General features: G+C 39.4%; 1 protein-coding gene and 1 pseudogene across 2 annotated transcripts in view; both read left to right on the forward strand.

The window, feature by feature from the left end:
- LOC144638804 (transient receptor potential cation channel subfamily A member 1-like) overlaps window positions 1-24,085 on the forward strand; it is a 47,082-nt pseudogene that overhangs the window by 16,702 nt on the left and 6,295 nt on the right. The window contains exons 13-22 of the transcript XR_013568012.1: window positions 15,641-15,755; window positions 16,171-16,340; window positions 17,310-17,394; window positions 18,094-18,150; window positions 18,519-18,590; window positions 19,276-19,346; window positions 19,812-19,950; window positions 22,733-22,774; window positions 23,208-23,288; window positions 23,902-24,068. The product of XR_013568012.1 is annotated as a transient receptor potential cation channel subfamily A member 1-like (transcript). The remainder of the gene's footprint in view (window positions 1-15,640; window positions 15,756-16,170; window positions 16,341-17,309; window positions 17,395-18,093; window positions 18,151-18,518; window positions 18,591-19,275; window positions 19,347-19,811; window positions 19,951-22,732; window positions 22,775-23,207; window positions 23,289-23,901; window positions 24,069-24,085) is intronic.
- LOC144638835 (transient receptor potential cation channel subfamily A member 1-like) lies at window positions 574-15,626 on the forward strand. Its single transcript, XM_078498118.1, has 13 exons — window positions 574-678; window positions 4,196-4,406; window positions 4,801-4,882; window positions 6,412-6,590; window positions 7,199-7,306; window positions 8,845-8,953; window positions 9,604-9,701; window positions 9,790-9,837; window positions 10,335-10,520; window positions 13,340-13,528; window positions 14,096-14,182; window positions 14,274-14,359; window positions 15,185-15,626. The coding sequence occupies exons 1-13, from the start codon at window positions 653-655 to the stop codon at window positions 15,348-15,350; spliced, it is 1,575 nt and encodes a 524-aa protein (XP_078354244.1). The 5' UTR covers window positions 574-652; the 3' UTR covers window positions 15,351-15,626.

The raw sequence follows: 24,085 nt of genomic DNA on the forward strand, positions 1-24,085 counted from the left end.
CAGCTATTTTCTAATTTCTAGTATTCACCCTAAAATTAATTCTGTCGAACGCTAACCAAGGCCAAATAACGACACCACTTATGAAGGTGATTTAAAGCTGTTGATGTATATGTATTTCTCTGAACCCACCTTTAATAATTAATACTCAATGTTGAAAAAAGTCTCAGTTTTCGCGCCAAACTCGCGTGAGTTATGTGTCACGCATTACTGTTCAAGCATCACAGACGACAAGCACCCCGCACCTTTCATGTGGTAGTCCCCCAGGGGGAGGGGCACGTACCTAAGAACTTTATCAATGAGAAAGAGACCGCAAGAATTTCAGCTATTTTATAATTTCTAGCAAAGCAATTGCTAAAATTAATTTTGTAGAAAGGCTGACCGAGGCTTATTAAACGACACTAGTCATGAAGATGATTTAAAGCTTTTGACATATACGTGTTTCTTAGAACACAGCTTTAATAGTGCTCAATGTTGAAAGTGAACAGTTTCAGTTTTTGGCACCAAACTCGCGTGAGTTATGTGAGTTATGATGCGTGACTCATAACTGTCACGCATCACGGTTCACTGCTTCGTCCCAGCTTTATAAACTATCGAGCATACCTAAACACGCTTTTGATATATTTGTTAAGATAGGAATCTGCCATTTTCCATTATGTCCAAACGACAGAAAAGACAAAGGTAAGGTCTAAGATTCTTTTGCTCGATTGTCTTTAGTTGTTGTTTAAACTTTGATAAAGTTAGTGTTTGTGAGGCGCGCGCAAATATTTCTGTTAAGTTCAATAACTGATAAACGTAAATCAAATTAGTGATTTAAGAGGTGCTCAATAGATCTTCTTTGATCGTTATCGACAGTACGTCTAACTTTAAACTGATCAGATTAATGATCCGTTTGTTCTGAAGGGGGACAATGAAAAATATATTTCATTGTTTAAACGAGAAATTGTTTCGAAAACTTCATAAACACAATCTAGATGCTACATGCTGTCCCTCCATAATCAAGGCGTTATGTGACCAGCACTTTATCTTCTCTTTATTATTGGCAGTTTCTTGAGTAATATAGTCTTATATAAAAGAATATGAGAAAGCTCTTACATTAAGCTTTGCCACTTAACAATGAAGGCAAGTTGTTCAACTGAAACAGGATTAAAACCGATTAACGAAGGTTTAGCTACTGTGGGGACCACTATTAATTCTGTATTAATCCTACATATTGCAGTCTTATGAATAAGACTGCAATATGTAGGAAATTAATTTATAAAGCCTTGCAGATTAACACCTTGGGCTGTTGTTCGAAAAAGCATGATTAACTAAGTTTAGTGACGGTGGAGCCTCTTATGAAACAATCTGCACCAAGAATTGTGAAATGCTGGCTTTACTATACAGTTTAAACAAAAGATCGACTAAATCTCAGACATTTCGGATTCCTATACGGCAATCATGTAAAACAGTATTTTATAAGCATTTTGATTTATTATTATTGTTATCTTTGTTGGTTCAACAATTGATTGTAACTAATCGTGTTTAAGTAAAGATTATGTATGTACTGTTCCGATCGGCTTTCGAACAACGGAGCATTGGTCTCGGAATTTAATAGGGCAGGTTGCTTATAAGAAACCCATTAACTCGCGACATTCCTAGCATGGGTTTGTGCAAATTTTGCATGTTTAAGTTTTTTCTGTTTCGCTCCATTTCCAGTAGACATAATAGAACAAAATCGCGCGTGCTCTAATTGGCCACTTGGGGTGTTTTATTATCCTTAATACAATAGCCAAGACAATGCGCGGGTTTTGGTTAATGAGCATGATCTATTAGCATGAACACAGTGACAGACTATTAGGCAAACTTACAATCTGATTGGTAACTTAAGGGCGGTCTAATTTGCCATAGACCGCCGTGGGTGCGCGCACAATCAAAATTGCCAAAATCACAAACCAATTAAACCTATAAATAAACCATTTTCACTGAATTTTTTGTCGAATAGATCGGTCTCTGGTTTCGTAAACAGTTATTTGATAGTCGACTTGTAGACTGTTCACAGTCCCCCATTTTTCCGTGTGTTTGTCGCGATCGATCGCAATCGCTGAGTTTAGCGTTCCGCCCTCTTGGATTTTCATTCCCGAGTGCAACCTGGGGAGAGAGCAAAATACCCGTCACCACAGGTATTTTGCTATCTCCCCAGGTTGCGCTTGAGAATGTCAAATCAAGATGGCGGAACGCCATACCCAGTGATCGATCGCGACAAACACACAGAAAAATATAGGACTGTACACGGTGTACAAGTCAACTATCAAAAGTCGATAGCAACCCGAGAGCACACTGAAGTGCTTGGGTCATAGTCTCCCAGCGGATTTCTGACTTTGGAGTGTCCATTTAGTCACGCCATAATTTTTGGAATCACGTGAGACATTTGTACGTTATCTCGATATTTGTGTCATTTTGAAATTAAAGCAAGAATTCGGTAGGTAAAATAAGTTAAGTTCTTATCCTTTTTTAATGAATGATAGTCTTTATAAAGGCCCAGGCTTATATGTCAATCAAAACTATTATCGGATGGAAGAAACCTTGCTTAGTCCCTGCACGGCGACTAGACAGCTTATGTCCAGGTGATAAAAATTTGAAACCCTGCGCAGCGTAGGTGCTGAATGTATAAATGTAAAAAAATGTAAATACTACGCTGTAGTCAAAAAAATAATTCCCGACGTTTCGGCAATGCTGCCTTCTTCAGGGGGACAAAACTATTTAACCGTTAAAAAGTTTGTTGTATCACACGCGCATTTAAATAAATGCTCGCGCACGTTTCCGCGCGCGAGAGAGCGCACGATAATACAAAGAAGTCAATTTACGTAAAGCTAAAATCTTGATTAAGTCCACTAGGAGCCAGAGTTCCGTGTTGGAAGATGTATCTCATCTCCTGTTTCTTGCGGTACTGTTGGTTTGTCAGGCCTGCTTTCAGGACAGCGACCTTCATATCCTGCAGGGAGTGATCCGGCTGGTTAAAGTGTGCTGGTACAGGAAGGTCATTCCTGCCGTTGATCACATCCCTGCGGTGTTCCCTGAAACGGTCTGCCATCCTGCGCCCGGTCTCCCCAATGTAGACGGTCGATGGACATCTCTCGCATGATACACAGTATACTACGTTCTCCGTTGTACAGGTGAAGTGGCCTGTGATGTTAACATGCCACCACGTTAACTCGTCTAACACAATTTCAACACCCAAGGGGCATGTTAACATCACAGGCCACTTCACCTGTACAACGGAGAACGTAGTATACTGTGTATCATGCGAGAGATGTCCATCGACCGTCTACATTGGGGAGACCGGGCGCAGGATGGCAGACCGTTTCAGGGAACACCGCAGGGATGTGATCAACGGCAGGAATGACCTTCCTGTACCAGCACACTTTAACCAGCCGGATCACTCCCTGCAGGATATGAAGGTCGCTGTCCTGAAAGCAGGCCTGACAAACCAACAGTACCGCAAGAAACAGGAGATGAGATACATCTTCCAACACGGAACTCTGGCTCCTAGTGGACTTAATCAAGATTTTAGCTTTACGTAAATTGACTTCTTTGTATTATCGTGCGCTCTCGCGCGCGCGGAAACGTGCGCGAGCATTTATTTAAATGCGCGTGTGATACAACAAACTTTTTAACGGTTAAATAGTTTTGTCCCCCTGAAGAAGGCAGCATTGCCGAAACTTCGGGAATTATTTTTTTGACTACAGCGTAGTATTTACATTTTTTTACATTTATACATTTAGCTTATGTCCAGGCCTTGACCACGTGAATTCACACCGCTGACGTCACCGAAATAAACGTCACGTGACACAAAACAAGAAGGCAATATAAGAAACACATTGTCATGCGTTTCTGGCTCGGATATGGAGCCGGCAACCTTATCCTGCGTCATGACGTTAATACATTGATTGATTGATTGATTGATTGATTGATTGATTGATTGATTGATTGATTGATTGATTGATTGATTGATTGATTGATTGGTTGATTGATCTCAAAGATACGATAAAGAACAAGGATGCGTGATTGCCCGGAACATTGAAACGATTACGAACCATTAAATAATGCAACAGGCATTACTTAAAATCGTTCTCTACTAAATCTCTTATTATTTTTCCTTCGAACGCTTTAACCTGGTGCCTTCTTTTATATTTATGCCTGATTTATTTGAACTCAGAAGCCGTAAAATTGCAATGGACGCTAACATGAACGGTCCATCACCTCCTGAGAGACCTAATGACGAGGAGGAATTGCCTTTAGTACCTTTAAGTCCAGACCTGGATCGGATCCAGCGAGCCAAAACATTGAGTCAGCTGTCTCTCCAATCAGTAGGAAGCGAGGCTCCTGACGCAACAGATACTGGGGACGATGATGAAGGTCATGAATCGGTAGGCATGGCAACTGTGATTGATAAGCAAAAAACTCTCCCTCTCTTTTTTCTTTCCAATGTCCTTGAATTAAACTGGAAAATCCAATTCCCGAGAAGACTAATAGAAGGACCCTTACCGTCACGCGAGTTCAAAGCGTAATAATTGTTCACTGAACTTATGAGCGTGCGTACACAACTGAAAGTTTATAATGACAATTCATGATCAGTCCGCGCGCGATTTCGCTAGAGCGCAGAGTTTAATACTAGTCCATGGGAGAAATAATTTGTTGTTTTAGAATTTGGCTAAAACAATTTAATTATTCACTCTACTGGTCTCGTTTTTAGTGGTTCAAACAGTTGCAACTGGTGATGATTGCAATCTCTGTATGTAAGTTCTATTCTTTCGTCCACAGGAAGAGAAACCAGGCAAATTGCATCAGGCGTGTTTGTCTGGAAACGAGGTTGAAGTTAGGAACATATTGAGCAGAGAGCCTGGTAATGAACAATTTAAACTATTTGTTTGTTTGTTTTTTTTAGGGGGAGGCGGTGATGGTGAAGGGGCGGGCGGACCTGCATACGACCCTAGTAGCTCATCAGTCCGGAGCTTATCCCGGTTTCGTATCATTAAGCGACTAGTAGTATTTCTACTCCCCCCTGGATGGGATGCTAGTCCATCGCAGGGCTACCCCCAGCGTTGATTCGCCGATGCCTATTTATACACCTGGGTGGAGAGAGGCACTATGAGAGTAAAGTGTCTTGTCCAAGAACACAAACATAATGACCCCGGCCAGGGCTTGAACGAACGTACCGCTCGATCCGGAATCCAGCGCGCTAACCATTAGGCCACGGTGCTTCCCATACCCTCATATTGATTTGAAGAAGCTCAGGTGCGTATATTTCGCAATGATAAAAGGGAAATTTGTCACTTTCTTAGAGTTTCGTGTATGATGTTGTACATGTCGTTCTGATCTATGCTCGTTGGTTTGTATGGAGAGTTGGTACTATAGAATTCCATAATACAGTGAAACCTTGATTTAACGAAGTGCCAACGGACTGTGGAAATTTGTTCGTTATGTCGAGGGTTTGTTATATCGAAAACCTCGATATAACGAATTTGCGGAAAACAACCAAAATGTTCATTAAATCTAGGTATAGTTAATAAATGTTTTTCACTTTGTTACGTTGCATCAGCCTCCCCCCCCGGGGGCACTCTGTATATTTTTGGGTGGGGGTGTGTCGCTGGGACTCTGAAACCCTTACCCTATACCATACCATGTTCAGCTGATTTTGCAACCGTATACTAGACTAGACACCGAAAATCCCTACCCTTTCCCAGCGGCACATACCTATATAGCTCACGACTGTCAAAATATCATTTGTACCTCAATGTCTAATATGCATATAGATGTGGACATACATGTATGTCTTTGAAGATGTTCTCCTGTTAAAGGATTAAATTATTTTCGTTACTTATTCGTTATATCGGGGTACATTTTATGTTTGGGCTTCCGGATTGTGTTCGTTATAACGAGGATTTCGTTATATCGAGGTTCGTTATATCGAGGTACCGTTCCATACATTTTAGACATCTTACTGTAACTGTCGCCTGGCTGAAGAATATCGTTTGTTATTATTCAACAAATGCGCGCGCTGCCCATATATGGTCAAAATGTTAACGTTATTTGTCATACGCACATGACAGATATCCTGCGATATACGTAGGTTGCGAAAATTCGTCCGAATTCTTGTAAAGTGCTGCATAATTACAGTTTTTCTACCAGCAAAATGTGTTTCGTTGACAATTTGTTGAATAATAAAACAATTATCCGTCTCAATCTTGCGGAATATCGTCTGATTTTAGCCAACTCGGCCCACGGCCTCGTCGGTTAAGTATCAGGCGATATTCCGCACGATTTCGCAGGATAATTGTTAATTATACCACCGAGGACTTCGTAATATAGAGGTCCGTTAAATCGAGGTTCCACTGTAATTAATAATTATTACTGACAATGTTTTTTGCTCAGATGCTCTGAATCTCCTGGATAAGTCAGGAAGGACTCCAGTCCACAATGCCATATTAGGACGTCACGTGACAATCATGGAGATGCTCCTGGAGGCTGGGGCTGACACAACTCGACTTGATGAGAGCCAAGAGGCACCGCTTCAAACCGCGGTTCGGACTGGGGACGAGAATCTTGTTAGAGTAGGTATTTGCGGAACCAGTGGTTAATTGATCATATATTATAGTACAACAACAACAAGCTCTATTTGCATGACTATAAATACATACAGTATTGCAAAAGCATAAACCTTAACGAAAGCGAAATTTATAACAATCATAATCGTGTAATATGAAAAAAAGCAATTACGTATGTGTTACATTCCTTTTATTCCATAGAAGATTATTTCGTATGGATAAGCATCTCAAAATGAACTTCATCAGTTGAATATTTAGATAATAATTATCAGAATTCTTGGTGGCTTGCAAAGGAGGTAATAGTGTAATATTTGGTATTTGATTCTCTATTTTTTGTAAAATTCATCTCTAAAACTACAGTATTTAGTACAATGGAAAAGTAATGAATTTCATCTTTAATTTGGTTCGATCCACAGGTAGGACAGAGTGTATTATCCCTTGGGATTTGATTATATCTGCCAGTTTCGATCAATAATTTATGATTACCTGTTCTGTTACAGAGAGGGATTTTGTCCATAATTTTCGCTCAGAGAAACTAATGGATTTAAGTCTGTCAATTTCGAGGCCTAAACTTCAGACACCATAAATTGTAAGTTTAATCTTTAACATTTCAGAGTTTTCTTCAACGTGCCACTAGCGACGTAGACATCAGAGGACATAGTTCGCGGACCGCTCTTCATATCGCTGCTGATATTGACAAAGTACCTATCTGCAAATTATTGGTTAGTAACTTTGATTATGGGATTTTTAGTAACTTTAATTACGGGATTTTCTTTGTCCCACGCTCGTGTCAGTAGAATATTTCTTCACTATTTATCACCGAGCAAAATCTACCATCTTTATTATTTACTACAAATTTGACGATTCGACATTGCTGATCCTAGCAGTATGCAGGACGCGTGTCACTTATCAGACCCTTATCAACCTAGTAAATGGCCAGCTCACAGCGAGTCTCACGAGCCAGTTGATTAGAGCGCCCAACCGGCTGGGAGGCCATGGGCGATTCCCGTCGGGGAGTCAGATTTTCTTTGTCCCACGCTCGTGTCATGTAGAATAATTTCTTCACTATTTATCACCGACCTTAAAAATCTACCATCTTTATTATTTACTAACTTTAATCTATGTAAAACTTTTAATCATTGGTGAGTTATAAACTCTGTGCATGGGGCTTGTAGTAACTGTGGTATATTTACAGAAAAGTGTTAAGACGGATTCCGCTGAAAGTTCGAGCAATGAGTGCAAAATTAAGTACCAAAAACCTACTCATAGTACGGTAACATTTTATATACTATTTGAAACCTCTCACTGAAATTCATTTGTCTTCGTGACCCCGTGATTAAACTCTAAAGCATTCTAGAGAAAACTAAAGTCAAACCTCGTAAAAATGTTTAAAGCGCGCGCCATTTTGTTTTAAACCGGCGTGAAACGTTCTTTTTAACTGAAATGTAGACAACTTCAAATCCATTTTTCCCTAGCGGGGTCAACTTGAGTGCTAAAGTTTTGGCACGTTTTTGTTAGCTGTACTCAAACTGTTACTAAGCTAGGAGATCTCTGTGGTAACGTTATTTTTGCCTGTATTGCTCGAATGTTCGGCGGAAACCATCTTCAACAGTTAATTGATATGAGAAAATCCGAAGAAAGTTTTAGAAACTGCTGATTTAACGTTCTGTTAGGCAGTCAGGGCCGTACCTAGCGGGGGGGGGGGGGGGGTTGGGGGCAGAGGGGGCAGTTGCCCCCGCCAGGAAAACTAAAAAACTAAGAAAACTAAAGAAAAAAAAAGCTAAACTAAAAAAAGCCCAGTTGCCCCCGCCAGGAAAACTTGCCCCCGCAGACAAAAAATCCTAGGTACGACCCTGGCAGTTTATGTGAATTTTGTGGTATTATGGGATGGAGTTTAAGTGGCCAAAGTAATTTGCATTTGCTTTGGTTTTGCATTCCTACCCTTATTGACTGTTTGAAAAATATCGTGCCACTTTATATATCTCATCAGAGGACATATATCTCATTAGAAGAAAAACCAAAGTCAATTGTGGCTTGTTTGCACACGTTTTCGCGCACGTCGCGCCAGTTAGATGTACTTACTTCGAGTTTTGATTGGTTAACTGGATCGTCTGTCTTTTGTGATTGGCCACAGTGATTATTACTGTCTTCCACAAAATCTTGGATGATGACACAAAAGCTAACAACTGAATTCAGGTCAATCTGTATTACTAAACAACAACTATTTTTCAAACTACTTTAGATGTACATTTTTTGTTAGATTGAGCACGGAGCCTCTCCAGACTGCCGTGATGACGAAAGCATGACCCCTCTGACGCGAGCTGTGGAAAAAGGAGCCAAGAACGCCGCGGTGTTTTTCTTTAAAGATGGTCAGCGGCTTGTACGCCTTGTAGTGTAATTTTGAAATGTTTCTTTATAACGTACTTAAGACTGTTTCCGCACAATTTTCGAGCAATACAGGCAAAAATAAAGTTACCAAAAAGACCTCTTATCATGGCAAAGTTTAAGTACAGCTTACAAAAACCTGCCAAAAATTTAGCACTCAAGCTGACCCCGCGAGAGAAAAATGGATTTGAAGTTGTCTTTATTTCAGTTAAAACGGACGTTTCGCGCCAGTTCAAAACAAAATGGCGCGTGTTTTATAATTTTTTCGAGGTTTAACTTTAATTTTCTCGAGAATGCTTTAGAATTTAATTGCGGGGTCACTAAGACAAATGAATTTCGATGAGACCTTTTAAATAGTGTACAAAATGTTGCCGTGCAATAAGTATATTTTTGGTACTTAATTTTCGCACTCATTGCTCGAACTTTCAGCGGAATCCGTCTTAATTTTTTTTTTTCGCCGGGTTTTGTCAATATATATAAAAAGTTAACATAACAAAGTTAACACAAGTTCAAGAATGAGATAAATTTGGTCAGCATCACCTCGAGGTCAGAAATGATATCTTCCCGCCCGTTCCTACTACCCATTAAATAATTATGATGATGATGGCACTGTATTGTTCTTACATACTGGCAGCTAAATCAAAGCATAGAGATATGAAGGACATACTTTGTGATGTGGATTCTGAGGGCAGCACTCTGCTTCACTTGGCAGTCGAAAGTGATAGTTCTGAGGTAAGAAACCACTTTAAAACAGCCTCTAAATTCCATATCAACTGTTAGACGCAGGCTTAATGCTTACAGACAGTTGTTTCTATTTTAGGTGGTACAACTTTGTCTGGACAATGGAGCAATCATTCGACAGCCAAAGGTAATCAGCGTTACTAAAAAAATAAATAACCTTACTATTTAGCAGATGTTTTAATACTTAATTTAGTTTATTGATGTCATTGACTGACTGACTGACTGACTGATTGACTGACTTCTGAATGACTGACTGACTGACTTCTGAATGACTGACCGACTGTCTTAAGACTGACTATTTGACTGACTGACTGACTGACTAACTGACTGGCCAGCTGGCTGCCTAGCTGAATGACAGACAGACAGACAGACAGACAGAAATACAGACAGACAGATAGACAGACAGCGTGATTGATTGATTAGTTGATGGATTTATTGATTGATTGATTGATTGATTGATTGATTGATTGCGTGAGTGAGTGAGTTACTCTCTGACTGAAAACTAGCCGACTGATCATGACTGCTAAAGCGACAGACCGGCCAACAGACGAATGATACATTCAGTCAAGTATTCTACCTTTCTTTCATTTCTCTAATTATTTTCTTCCCAATTGATTGCGTCAGAGAATTGACAGAAGTACTGCATTCCACGTGGCGTGCACCCACGGCTTCCTGGAAATGGTTCGACTATTAGCTTCGAAGGATCCACACATTTGTCGAATTAATTTGATTGACAGCCAAGGTTCGACTCCCCTGCACATGGCTGCATTTAACGATCATGCAGTTATTGTACGGTATCTCTTGGAACAGGTAAATACTATACTTTTATTATTCAACTATTGCGTGCAAAATATGCTACGTTATTACACAGTAGAACAGGGCAAAAATACGGACTGACAATCTTACGGAAAACGGACCTAACACCGATGTTTGGACATATAATACGAGCGGGCATTTTGCCCATTGGTCGTTTTTTATTTTAAACCAATAATACCAACTGTAGCATTAAGTGTCTTTTCTAACGCAGTTCTGGAGAAACAGATGTGCTTCAAATCATCGATTAAAGGAACTGTGTCTAGCAACAAATTGAGAGAAATATAAACTAATAACCACTCAAAACAGTGAAGGAACATTCTGCAGGCAATCCGAATTATTCCTAGCATTCGTTACCAACCGTTTGCATTCCAGGATCGTGCGTTAAAAAAAAACACAACCCTAGGGAAGTAGAGGGGTAGAGTACAGATGATAAAGGTTTAAAGTATAGTCTTACTGAGGGGTAATTAAACCGTGAACGTCTGATGTATGTCTTGAAAGTTTGGATGTAACCGATCATACAGAACTACTTTGGTTCCCTTTTTTGACATTAAACTTACTGGAATTTAGATATAAATTGCTATTTCGACAAGAGAACCCTTCACCACGTGTGCAAGTAAAGAGAGTCCTGAGGAAGGGGGGGGGGGGGGGGGGGTATAATCCAATTTCCAGGCCAAAATGTTGCTCAAACCACATTTCCCAGCATTTTATTTTCCCAAATTGTTCCAAATTCCAGTTTTAGTTCCATTTTGTGTTTGTGATTCCCAGTCCCAGTCACTCTAATCCCCAGTGGAAATTTGCCCAAATCCCAGTTCCCATTCTACCTAGCTACTTCAGGCCCCTCAGTAAAGAATAGGTTTGAACGATTCTAGGAAAACATAACAAGCCGACGCAATGACTTGACACGATTGATTACTCAAGAGGATTATTTTGATAAGCCTTGGCAATGTACCGAACTTCCGTGTGCCCAAACGCTAAATCAACTAATAAAGGGCTAATTTTCTTGTTGTAAACCATATAAACTATTAAATTGATTCAAAACTTCTATTTTCAAAACTTAGATTTTCCCTCCAACATGTCACACTATCTTTCGTCGAAAAGCAGCTGAGCCAGTTGAAGATCAATAAAGCCATTGGCTTGGATAACATCAGCGCTCGCTTAATTAGAGATGCAGCAGATGTACTTGCTCCTTCTCTGCGATACATCATAAACTTATCTCTGGAAAGTGGTAGATTTCCATCTTCGTGGAAGTGCGCCAAAGTAACCTCTCTCTTTAAGCAAGGTGACAGAACTGATAAAGATAACTATCGTCCGATTTCCATCCTCCCCACCGTTAGCAAAGTAATTGAAAGAGCTGTGCATTCCCAACTTTATGACTACCTTGCTCTAAATAACCTGCTCGCCGTTATTAATCAATTTGGTTTTAGGCGTGGGAAATCTACCAGTCTAGCTCTAACTCAGTTTACGGACGAGGTACTAGGGAACATGGATAATGGATTAGTAAATGGCGTAGTATTTATTGATCTAAAGAAAGCTTTTGACACTGTTGATCATGGCATTATGTTAGTAAAGCTCAAGAACATAGGAGTAACCAGCACTCATCTGGCCTGGTTCGACTCTTACCTTTCTTCTCGATGTCAGAAAACAGTTATTGGTCAGGCCTCGTCTTCTACTAGAAAGGTGTCTGTTGGTGTTCCTCAAGGGTCAATTTTAGGGCCGCTATTGTTTACCATCTACATCAATGATCTACCTACCGTCCTTCGAAACAGTACTGTTACATTATTCGCTGATGATACGGCCCTTCACTGCTCTTCAGAATCAGCTTTAAGTTTGCAGACTATGCTAAATGAAGACCTTGTCATACTAGCACAGTGGCTTCACGAACACAAACTAACATTAAATGTTTCGAAATCAAAATTTATGCTCATCGGTGGTCCGAAGAAGCTTACTTATTTCAGCGAAGTGGCCTTGTCAATCAATGACAGAAGGCTGGATCGAGTTAATTCTTTTAAGTATCTGGGTGTGATTATCAACGAGAACTTGACTTGGACAGATCATATAGAAAACCTCATTAGTAAGGTATAACAAAGGTTGGGCTTACTTCGAAGAATTAAGTGTTCTCTACCAAGAGATATCAGAGAACTTTTCGTTAAATCAACTATAATACCTCTGTTAGACTATGCGGATGTCACATGGGGAGACTGAAAGCCAATTTGACTCTTATGAAGAAAGTCCAAGTTCTGCAAAATTTAGCTGCCAAAATTGTGCTCGATATGCCAAGGCATTCATCTGCTACCGAGGCGCTCCAACAGCTTGGCTGGGATAATTTAATGGAAAGAAGAAGACTTCATAGATTAATTTTGTTTTTTAAGGCATTAAATGGCTTGATTGACTGGGATTTTAATTTTTATAGCCTTAAAGACATTCATAATTATAATACTCGTGGACGAAATGACATTTGTAGGCCCAAGTCATGTCGCTCCTGGGGCCAGAACCGTTTTATTAATCAAGCTGCTCACGAATGGAACATTTTACCCGACAAAGCAAAAAGCGCATTTGACATTTTAACTTTTAAAAGACATGTTAGAAGTATTTGATAAGTTTTTTAATTTCTTATATTCATTTTTTAAAATTTAACTTTTTACATCTTCTATTTTTAATATTCACTTTTTAACCATTTTAATCATATTTGTTATTTATTTTATGCAGGGCCCCACTGAAAACCACCTTTTTGTGACGTGGGCTCCCTGCTAAAATATCTTTATTATTATTATTATTATTATTATTATTATTATTATAACTTTTGTAACTTTTAGGGCGCCCCAGTTGACCCCCGTGACAAACTGTGCCGCACCCCTCTCTTCTTGGCAGCTGGGGAGGGTGCAACAGACTCTGTTCAGGTGTTGATTAAAGGTGGTGCTGACGTCACGATCAAAGATGTGGATTTGCGATCTTGTGTGCGAGTGGCCGTGGGACATACAGCCACTATGGAGGTGCTGCTACAGGTATGACATTTATAGATAATACGCCAGCCTTGACGAAGTAAAGCTTTCATGAGTCTTTGTGGTAACAACTAACGAGTCGGGCACACAAGAGACGAAAGACCACAAAACGCTAATTAATTGTGATACACCTGATTGAAAAAACGTTGACCCATGAAAAACATAAAGCATAAACGATGCGACCCAAATATTTCAGGGAAATCGAAAAAAGTAATAATCCTCGTCTGTGACAGGATGAACATTATAAAAGGGAGGTTGCATAAATTATGCTCTAAAGCTTTCAAAAAAAGAAAATATCCTAATTACTTTTTTTTTTTGTGGCGGGCGGTATTCTACAAATCCTCGTTTTTGTTCGGGGGGGGCGGTATTCTCTCTTCCCCCCCCCTCCGGGGGCGGTTCCTCTTGTTTTCCCGCTTTTTTTCTTTATAAATAAATGAAATATTTCTAAGCAATTGTTCACGGTTTATGGACATTTTTCACAGGATCAACGTTTCTTAATCTTGGTGTATACTAACTATTTTAAGATAGTTTTAAGTACACAGTTTTCTAAAGTCTTTTTTTTTAACTCAGAAACGCGCGTCTTTCCGATTAATAACTGAAAAGGACATCACAGGGTTTGCCCCAATCCACTATGCTGCCAAATATGGTCATCTTCAGGTAAGGGGTCTTATTTGAGAAAAAATCAAATTCATGATTATGGATGATTAAATTTATATGTTTTGATTTTGGCATGTTTTGAACCTAACAGAATATTTTACTGTTCATGGAGCGTAACAAAGCAGCCACCACTGTGACGTCATACGGACTAGACACGGCTCTTCATGGCGCTGCCAGGTAACACGACACTAATTCAAAATGGAGTCCACGTGGAACGGTCTGGGGCGAGTTATTTGAGATTGTAGCTTGTCAATGCCTTGACTTTGTATTCACTACTCGCCCCAAAATATACTACTACATTTATACTACTTACGTAAAATTCTATTACACATTACTCAAACACCGACTTATTCGAACGCCTTGTAATTAGAAGAGGGTGTTTACCATTTACAAAAATTTTGGATTTGGGGGGGTTTTTTTTTTTTTTTTTTTTTTTTTAAAAAATTTTTTTTTTTTTTTTTTTTTTTTTTTTTTTTTTTTTGAAAAGAGTGTTTCAAGTACCCGTAAGCTGAAAGCCCCTGCATCTTCCGTTGTTGTATATTGGGGACGGGGAGGGGGAGAGGGCACAGGCAGGAACCCGGAAGTGAAGGGTACGGGAAGTCTACAGTGCGTGGGAAAAGAGAGGGCGGGAAGAGGGATTGCCACTTAAGTTGATGTGGACAGGGAGAGACGAGATAAACGTTAGCAACATTGCACAATATTTTGCGAAGGAAGGTATGGTAAAATCTCTTTTAGTTCCTTGCCCCTGGGTGGGGGATTGATAGGGCCGAAAGGTATGGTAAACGGGGAATAAAACGTACGAGAGGCGTCAAGTTTGGTAGCTTCAATTGTTGTGAACACATCACTTATACATTTCTTATACATAAACAGACAGAGCATGCTCGACACAGGCAAGTTAACACGTAGCATTAATATGAAAGTATAAATTTTATAGTAAGCGCTTTAAGAGTCACATTAAAACGAAGAAAAAAATAAGGAGAATTTAATCTTTTCTTCCTTCAGATATGGCTGGCATGAAGCAGTTGAAGCGTTGCTGTCCGGTCGTAACATTAGTTCCATAAACCTGAAGGACAGTCAAGGAAAAACAGCTCTACACTTCGCATGCGTAGAAGGACATGACCGAGTCGTGGAAATTTTGCTTAACCTTGGTGCAACTGTGGAAAAGTAGGCTTGGAGATATTGCTCATCTTGCGCGCCAGCACTATGGAACAGTCTCCCTCCTGATGTGCGGAGTGTTCCATCAGTCGAGACTTCTAAAATTATGCTTAAAACGTTTTTGTTTAATAATTAACTTTAGTAGTTCATCATCCTATAAATTGTAATTTATTTTATTTTATCTTCTTTCATCACTATTGCTTTCATTGATATTGTATTCCTTTACATTGCTGTATATTGTAAGAGCATTGAGATTATAATGTATGCGCTACAAATAAACTATTTTACTTATTACATTCTCAGGGATCATAACGACAGAACAGCTCTACATATCGCTGCCATGAGAGGATCCAAGCGATGCGTGGAGTGCATTTTAAAGCATCACCCTAAATGTATAAACCTCTTTGACAAAAATCAGGTGAGTAATACCTAAAGAATAACCTGTGTGCTGCATTGTTTAAATTAAACCACAAAATCTATTAAACCACAAATCCTTTGAACGACTCAAGCGTTGGATCAGTCTCCCAACACCACCCCCCCCCCCCACCTCTCTTTACGAATAAGATAAGATCAGATAAGATAAGATAAGATAACTTTATTTATACACGGTTTTTCCATCAGTCAATTAAGTTACTGGACTATCTACCTATCTAACTAACTACAAAATTTAATAACAACAAATTCAAAAAACAAAAAAAAGCCGGCTTTTCATGGAGGCCGTGTCTAAAATTTACTTAAAATTAAGATATTACTTTGAATAGTTATACGTAAGACTCGTAATTGGCGGTATTCTTTGCTTCGTTGTGATCACGGTAGTTTCTTTTCTCGTGCAGAACACTGCTCTACATCTGGCCGCCATCCACGATTCCCCAGAAGTTATGTCATGCCTGCTGTCTCATCCGGAACAAGAAATTCTCATGAACAAAAAGAATCAAAATGTTTTGGACGCCGCACTGAGCGCTGACAGGAAAAACGTGGCACTTGCTATAGCGAGTCACAAAAGGTTTGTTTAGAAAGCTAAAGCTGCCGGATGACAGTACTGAACAGGGCTAAATGCGTTTTAAACTTAAAAACGTATTTCGATCAACAGTAGTACTGACTCCCGTGGCTCGTTTCGAAACATTTTTTTATTCCGCTTATAAGCCCTCCCGGATATAAGCCCCTCCGCTTATAAGCTCACACAATACCCCTTACGAAGTTGTATAAGCCCACGGCAGGGGGGGGGGGGGAGAAAGTAGGCACTTTTCTTTGAAGACATAGCAGTGCCTGGAAACGGTACGAGTCTATGCCAATCAAGCCGTTGCTAAGAAAAACGTCAAACCAAAGTTTTGTTTTCTCCAAAATATTTAAATATCAATGCCTGCGTGCGTGTGAAAATTATGCGAATAGTGGCGGTGTTTGCGTTTGATGTTTCACGTCGCTGAGATGTTTTTGGCATTTCTCACCTAATGTTTCACGTCACTGAGAATGCTCTGGCGGCGTGGAATAACAAACGAAAAGTTTGCCGCGGTTGAAATTTAACAACCAAAAAGTGGGAAATAATTTCCGAATCATTGGAGTTATTTTTAATTAGTATTATTCGCAAGCCTTACTTTTGCCAGGATGGTCACCGTTATCACTGTTTGTTGTTTTGATGTCCGGCAAGCTTCAAAGGAGCAATCAAAATGCATATAGCTATTGTGTTTTGTGCACGGTCAAGACCAAAATATGCGAACTATAAACAATGAACTTTGTCAAGCTATTCACTACGCCCTTAGCAACCATTTGATAGGTACTGCGCAGTCTCGGTTGCCCGGCATCGCTATGACCACTTTTTGAGTCGTGTAACAAAAGAAGTTTCTTCCCCCCCCCCCCCCCCCCCCCTGGCCCAGGACTTATAACCGGAATTTTACGGTATTGGATAAATGAAACGACCACTGCTAATTTTCTCTTGTCATTATCAAATTCTTATTTCTCGTTGTTTTTTTTACAGATGGCGCGAAGTCCTGACGACATGTGCCCCAGGGCACATGGCAACGATGAAACATCTTGTGATAAAAATGCCAGAAGTTGCTATAGTAGGAAAATTATTTATTTCTGCACATTCATCAAATGACTTGGTCAATATTAAATAATAAATATGTATTTTTCTTCGCTTTTCATTTGACTTCATAAAATTCTGAAATCAAAATTCACTAGGCCTGCTAAATTTTCGTTTTCACTAGGTGCAAGATGAACTAAAAATATATCTTTTTACAAATTTCCAGCTCTGTAGTCCCCTTCGTTTTTAGAACAGAGCATTTTGAATATTTGATTTTCCCGCCGTATGCGACCTCAAGCTGAGTGCCGTGAAAAAGCTGTTTTGTTTGAAATAGGGCCTTTCCTTTCCATTTTCAGAAGATTGAACATTTAAGATATAACAAGTGGTGTTTATGTGAAAGTGTACTAGCTCATGAGCCAAAGATTGTCGCTGTTGACAACAGAATTGAGTTCCAGATGGTTTCTATGGCATCACGGCGGCCATATTTGTGTCCCTCGGAAGGACGCAAATATGGCGTCTCCATACTAAGCTTCATGAGTTTGCGTGAAAAGGTTCGGAAAATAACTCGCAAACGACACAAAGCACAGATCTGAAACTTGGAGAAATTGTTTGTCTATTTATCGTCTATAATATTTGAAATTCATGGCTTCTGTAGTTGAATGGTTTTGAATTTATTTATTTTTTTAATTCCGTGACAGTGAAAACCAGCAATATATCTTTTTTGTTCGAATTTCAGCGATTTATGGATCAGTGCGTTATAAAAGAGGGAAATCCTGACAGCGAAGATTACAAAGAAAGTTTTATTTTCAAGCCCAAGTTTTTGGGAACTTTTTTTTGTAGGAAATTTGCTAACAGTTACCACCCTTTAGGTCTTGAATGTTCAATTAGCATTTTGGCTTGATTTTGTACCAATTCCGTAAATTATTTGTGACTTTAATTTCCAAGAAAATGGTGAAATCGAAGATGGCGGATCCAAGATGGTGGCTGTAACGACGTCATATGACGTCACAGCCTACAAAAATTCTGTAATCTTGTAGAGTAAGCTAAGTAGTAATTGAATGTAGTAGCGCCTTTCAATTGCCTCCTTTACCTTATCATGAGGACAAGGGTGTGTGATGCAAATACACTTTTCAGACTTTTTTTTTGTTACTGTTTTATCAGGTTACGTACGATTTCACGATGATCCAAGGAACTGACGAGAGGCCTGATGAAGATAATCTGATGGTACTTAAGGTAAAGCAGACGAGCATGCGTACTTTGATTCTAGTAAGTAATTAAGTAAGTAGGTAAGTAGAGCAGTTTTCAAGTGAGTAAGTCAGCAAGTAATGTTTGTTTAGTTTTACGTTAAGTAAGTTAGTAAGTGATTAAGTAAGTAAGTAAGTAAGTAAGTAAGTAAGTAAGTAAGTAAGTAAGTAAGTAAGTAAGTAAGTAAGTAAGTAAGTAAGTAAGTAAGTAAGTAAGTAAGTAAGTAGGTAAGTAGGTAGGTAGGTGGGTGGGTAGGTAGGTAAGTAAGTAAGTACACTCTTTATTTTAGGAGTGTAGAACTAAATAGTGAACAACGCTAATAAAGTTGTGGCCCTCTATGTAAAAATAAAAAAACTACAAAGTTAAAACCTATACATAGTACTATTTACAATATTCTAGAAAAAAAAAATTAAAACAAAATATTCAAAATTGAAAACTATGTGAAAATGCCAAAAAATCTTTAAGTTTTTTCAATCAATTATACCTCAGGGCACGTTTAAAAGATTTAATCGAAGCTTGTTTCTTTATATAAGATGGTGAACTGTTCCATGTTCCTGCCCTTGGACTAAAAATGTTTTTCCATCTTCTGTTTCCTAATTATGACGTGAACTTATAATTTTACTGTAGACTGAAGTGAACTTATCATTAATGTTTCTATCTACCTTTAACACAGACCATGTTAAAGCATCGTCGAGTCAATTGTCTGGCTCATCCTATTTGTTATAACGTTATGAACAAAAAATGGTAAGAACAGTGATGATTTAATTTTAGACAAATCTTAAAAAATTATTTCAATATTTTAATGTCATCATGATTTTTATTCAGTCAGGACAACAAATTTCTCTTAATTTATTCGTGATCGTTCCTTCAAGAATTAACTGCAATGTTTGTAAAATAATTATAAGCTGCTAAGTATCAGCACGCGCTCTTTATTAGTGTTAACGTTTAATGCCACATGCTTGTGCCATATTTGGACTGGTTGACAATCAGAAAGCCTTTACGCAGAGTTATCGAACATGCAATTCGTTTCCAAATGTGTTTGTTCAAATAAGTTCAAATTGTTAAACGATTATAGAGTAATTATTTATAAGTTCGGATTTTTAATGATTAATTTTCTCTGTTGCTTCGTCGATTGTTCTTTTATTACGTGTATAATTACGCATTTTTTTTTCTTTAATTTATTTTTTTCTTGTCCCTCCCCTCCCTCAGGCACACGTTTGGGTGGAAATCTTTATTACTCAACCTGCTTCTGTATCTCCTTTTTGTCCTTCCGCTGACCATTCTCGCCCTCTACTCGCGGGCTAATGAGCGACCTCTTTGTGGTTTGAATGAAACCATACCAAGAAAGGTAAGTTTCGAAGTAAGACCAGAAACCCATAAGGGTTGAAACGTGTAACTACCTATGATTCGCATGGTACAAAGCGTTATCATATTTGGAAAATCAGGCGAAAAAATTAACCAATCAAAATTGCAACATTTGGATTAAATTCAGCGCGCGCTAGCTTGCGCTCGATGGCGTATGAACAAGCTTGGTTAAATAAAATTAAATTTGGTCAAATTCTCCTGTTTTATCGTCGTAAATAAGTCTGTAGAACTTCGGTTGGATACACTTAACGAATTTCTTTAGTTCCTGTAAGAATGTACGGCATTTAGGTCGGAATTTAAGTAAGTCACCGAAAACCGAAAATGCTGTTGCGTGTCCCATTACGTGTGTAAAGCACTCGCGTACGAACTCTTCTTGTTTCCAAATATAGTACTTGGAAAAACTGAATATTCAAACGCTGTGAACGCGCGTTACACGTTTCAACCCTTATGGGTTTCTGGTAAGACTTATTAAATAGATTTAGCCAAGCCTAAAATCGGAGCTCCCCGGTATACTTTGCCCTGTAAATCAGAATACGACGAAAAGACAAAAAAAGCACTGAGTCCGCAATCCAAGCAAACCATACTGGTCAGCGGTACCAACAACCATCGACCTCGATGAGTCAATCTGAGCCCGCGAATGGTAGTGAACTGGTCAGGGAACCTGTGACAGCTGTCAATTGACCAAAATGGAGTCAACAGATGTAGCGAGTACCACCGCAGTGACGGGGGCCGCGAACATCGACGTGCAAACAAAAACATGGATCGAAATCCGCCAATCGCAGCCCACTAGCATGACCCTGACCTCGCACATGATGAAACCACAACGGAGAGGTGATTGGCCACAACAGCAGCGAAAGACGATGCGAAAGATGATGCGAAAGATGGAGAGAAAGAAGCATGCACGTAACCGAAAGCGGGGAACCGACCACTGGAGTATGGCCGCCATGTTGTGGCGACGTCGCAGGCGCACGCGCCCGCGAACCATGCTGCTAGCCAAGATGACCATAAAAAAAAAAACAAAAGCATGGTTCACGGGACCCAAACGCTAAGTTATTCTATCAAAAAAAATGTTTACCTGCGTTCCTGTGTAGTTGGGGGGATGAATCAGAGAGTGCGGAGCACGTATCGATCGTCGCAATGTCATACGACGCGCCTCGAGTTCCTGATCAGAAGACCATACTATTCTCCTCGGGGAGTTCTTGTATAGTAAAATAACAGTAAGAAAACTGACACATAATTGAGGGCGTCGACACGAGACCGATACCCGCGCTCTAAACAAATCGCCCCCAAGGGAAAAAGACACAGGAACGAGGAAAAGGAAGGAAACAAAGGGGGGCCCTGGATGGTTCTGTAAATTTTCTATGGGTATAGGGCTCTCCTCTGTGGCCCTTCTGGCCGCTTCGCTAATAATCTAGCAGGAGGTCATATGCACCCAGATAAAATGAGTTCATGAGGAGCTCACCATCCAAGTAAGACAGAATAATCGAGCACGAGGTCAATATGGTAACCTCAGATAAGGTGAGTTCTATAAGGAGCTCACCATCCAAGTAACACAGAATAATCTAGCACGAGATCAATACGCTGCCCTCAGATAACATGAGTTCCATAGGAAACTCACTACCCTTGTAAGACAGAATAATCTGGCACGAGGTCAATATCCTACCCTCAGATAACATGAGTTCCATAAGGAACTCGCCACCCAAGTAAGACTTAATAATCTAGCACGAGGTCAATATGCAACCAGTGAGTCCATAGGGAACTCACTACCCGAAAGAGATTGGCACGAGGCTATCCGCCCCAGATAACATGAGTTCCATAAGGAGCGCACCACCCAAGTAAGACTTAAATTTAATAATCTAGCACGAGGTCAATATGCTAACCTCAGATAACATGAGTTCAATAAGGAGCTCACCACCTAAGTAAGACAGAATAATCTAGCACGAGGTCAATATATACGCTGTCCTCAGATAAATAACATGAGTTCCATAGCCTGAACTCACTACCCTTGTAAGGCAGAATAATCTGGTACGAGGTCAATATCCTGCCCTCAGATAACATGAGTTCCATATTAAAGGAGCTCAGATTCCTATTGGTATTTTTGAGAGCCAAAGTTGAGATAATCCCGCATGCATCTGGGGCTGTTTCAAAGATGCTCGGCAACCTTTGTGTACCTTTTCATCTTTCGAGCACTTTTTGACTTTCGAGCAAATTTTTCAATTTCTAAACCGAAGATTTTTGTCCGAGTGTTGTTCGAAGCCAAACGAAAGTTTCCGAGCATTTTTCAATCTTTTCCGAAGGTAAACGTTTTGCGAGGAAGTTCAGATGCTTCAACGTTTGGATAATTCAGCATTTAAAACTCGTCAGAGAACATGACGACATCAGTACCTTCACGATTTTTCTTAGAAAAATAACTCCTTATAATTCAACACGTTTTGGCCTTAAAATGTTATTTAGATGTTTCTGTTGCAGTTAAATTGCATGACATGCTTAGAAATCTTACCTTTTAAGGGAAATTAGTATATATCTGGAGAGGTTTCTTATTTAAAAGCAACGTTTTGGATTTTTTGGAGCAATTTTTGGGGAAATGTCGCGCATATTTGGGACAGCCCTAATTGCACCATAAAATTGGACAGTTTAAACAGAGATATAATATAATTATTTTGTTTTGGGGTTCATGAAATATTTACTCGTGGTTACCACCCTCTCTAATACTGTTTGGGTAATTTTATTATTATAATCGGTTAATTATTCTCATTTTGAAACAGGAATACATTTTCTTTGACGTCCCGTGTCGATTGAATCGTCCGGTAAGACATATAGTAAGACTTTTTTGACGTAAATGTCTGCGATAATTAGCCCCTTACTGTTCAATATGTACATCGCGTGACTGGACACATGAAAAGAAAATAATTAAAAGTAAAACGATTAGCTATTTGTAGTATATGTGAGTTTTGCTGTAGCTTCTACGCCAAATGGCAATTTAGGCCCGTCTAGATCAGCTTCTGGCCACCATTTTGGTTTTAAGTACCCGAGAAGACCTTGGAGGAGACTTTGTTAGGAATGCCAGGTCACGTCAAAACAAGTTCAAAACTGAGTGAAGTTATGGTTACTTAGCAACTAGCAAGTTGTGACAGTAGTGGAATTCGGTTCTTCAACATTTACAGACTGGTGTCACTAGACACAAAGTAGGATCTGTTCACGTATTTACTGTCTGTTAAATATGTTGTGTTTGTTTTGCAGGGCCTTCAGACAGTTCAATTCTTAGTCTTGATAATCACGACATTTCACGTGATAAAAGAATTACTTCAATTAAAAAAACAGGTTGGATGGTTTCTTTCTCAGTAAATTATTTTTACCAGGCAAAGCTAAGTATTTAGCTGCGAAGATTAAGTCCTTGCAGAGATATGCAGTCTGGGCACAAGGTACCAAAGGGGGGGGGGGGGGTGTGGGTGAACCGTACGCGTGTGTCCAGCCTTCCTGTAACAGTGCACTGCTACCCTATGACGTCACAGGTTTTAGCCCTCTCATGGAAGTTTGCGGGGGGAAAAGTTGTATAATAAAATGTTAGTAGACCATGAACTAGCTAATGAATTTGCAGGCTTTTGCAAATTCATTTATAAGTTTTCTTATTTATATTTCTCCTATTTTATTTATCTTCAATATTCTTATATATAATTGTCTTTTCATTTTGCTCACTGTAATGTTGTGTGTCGTTGTGTGTTTTCTACCGACCGTAATTTGTATTTACATAATTGTAACCCTGGCTGCCTGCCCTTTTTAACTCTACGGTTATTTCAGGCAGCCAGACCCCTAATTATTTATTTATACTTTATTTATATTATCATTTTGTAAATGTTTAGGGCAAATAAAGTTTGTTGTTGTTGTTGGACAGAAGAGCTACAAACTAACAACATTTTTTTTTTTGCTGTTTCAGAGACTGAAGTACTTTCTTTCGTTCACTAACCTTCTGGACTGGGCAGGGTTTGGCATGGCACTATTCTACATTCTCCCGCCATGTGACTGCAAACTGGGATAAAAGCAGGAAATTGGAGCATTGGCCTTGTTTTTTGGATGGGTGAACCTTACTCTGTTTCTGAGAAGGTAAATTCAGATTTTTT

Source organism: Oculina patagonica, chromosome 14 (genome assembly GCF_052425735.1).
Source record: "Oculina patagonica isolate OP01 chromosome 14, crgOcupat, whole genome shotgun sequence".
NCBI classification, from domain to species: domain Eukaryota; kingdom Metazoa; phylum Cnidaria; class Anthozoa; order Scleractinia; family Oculinidae; genus Oculina; species Oculina patagonica.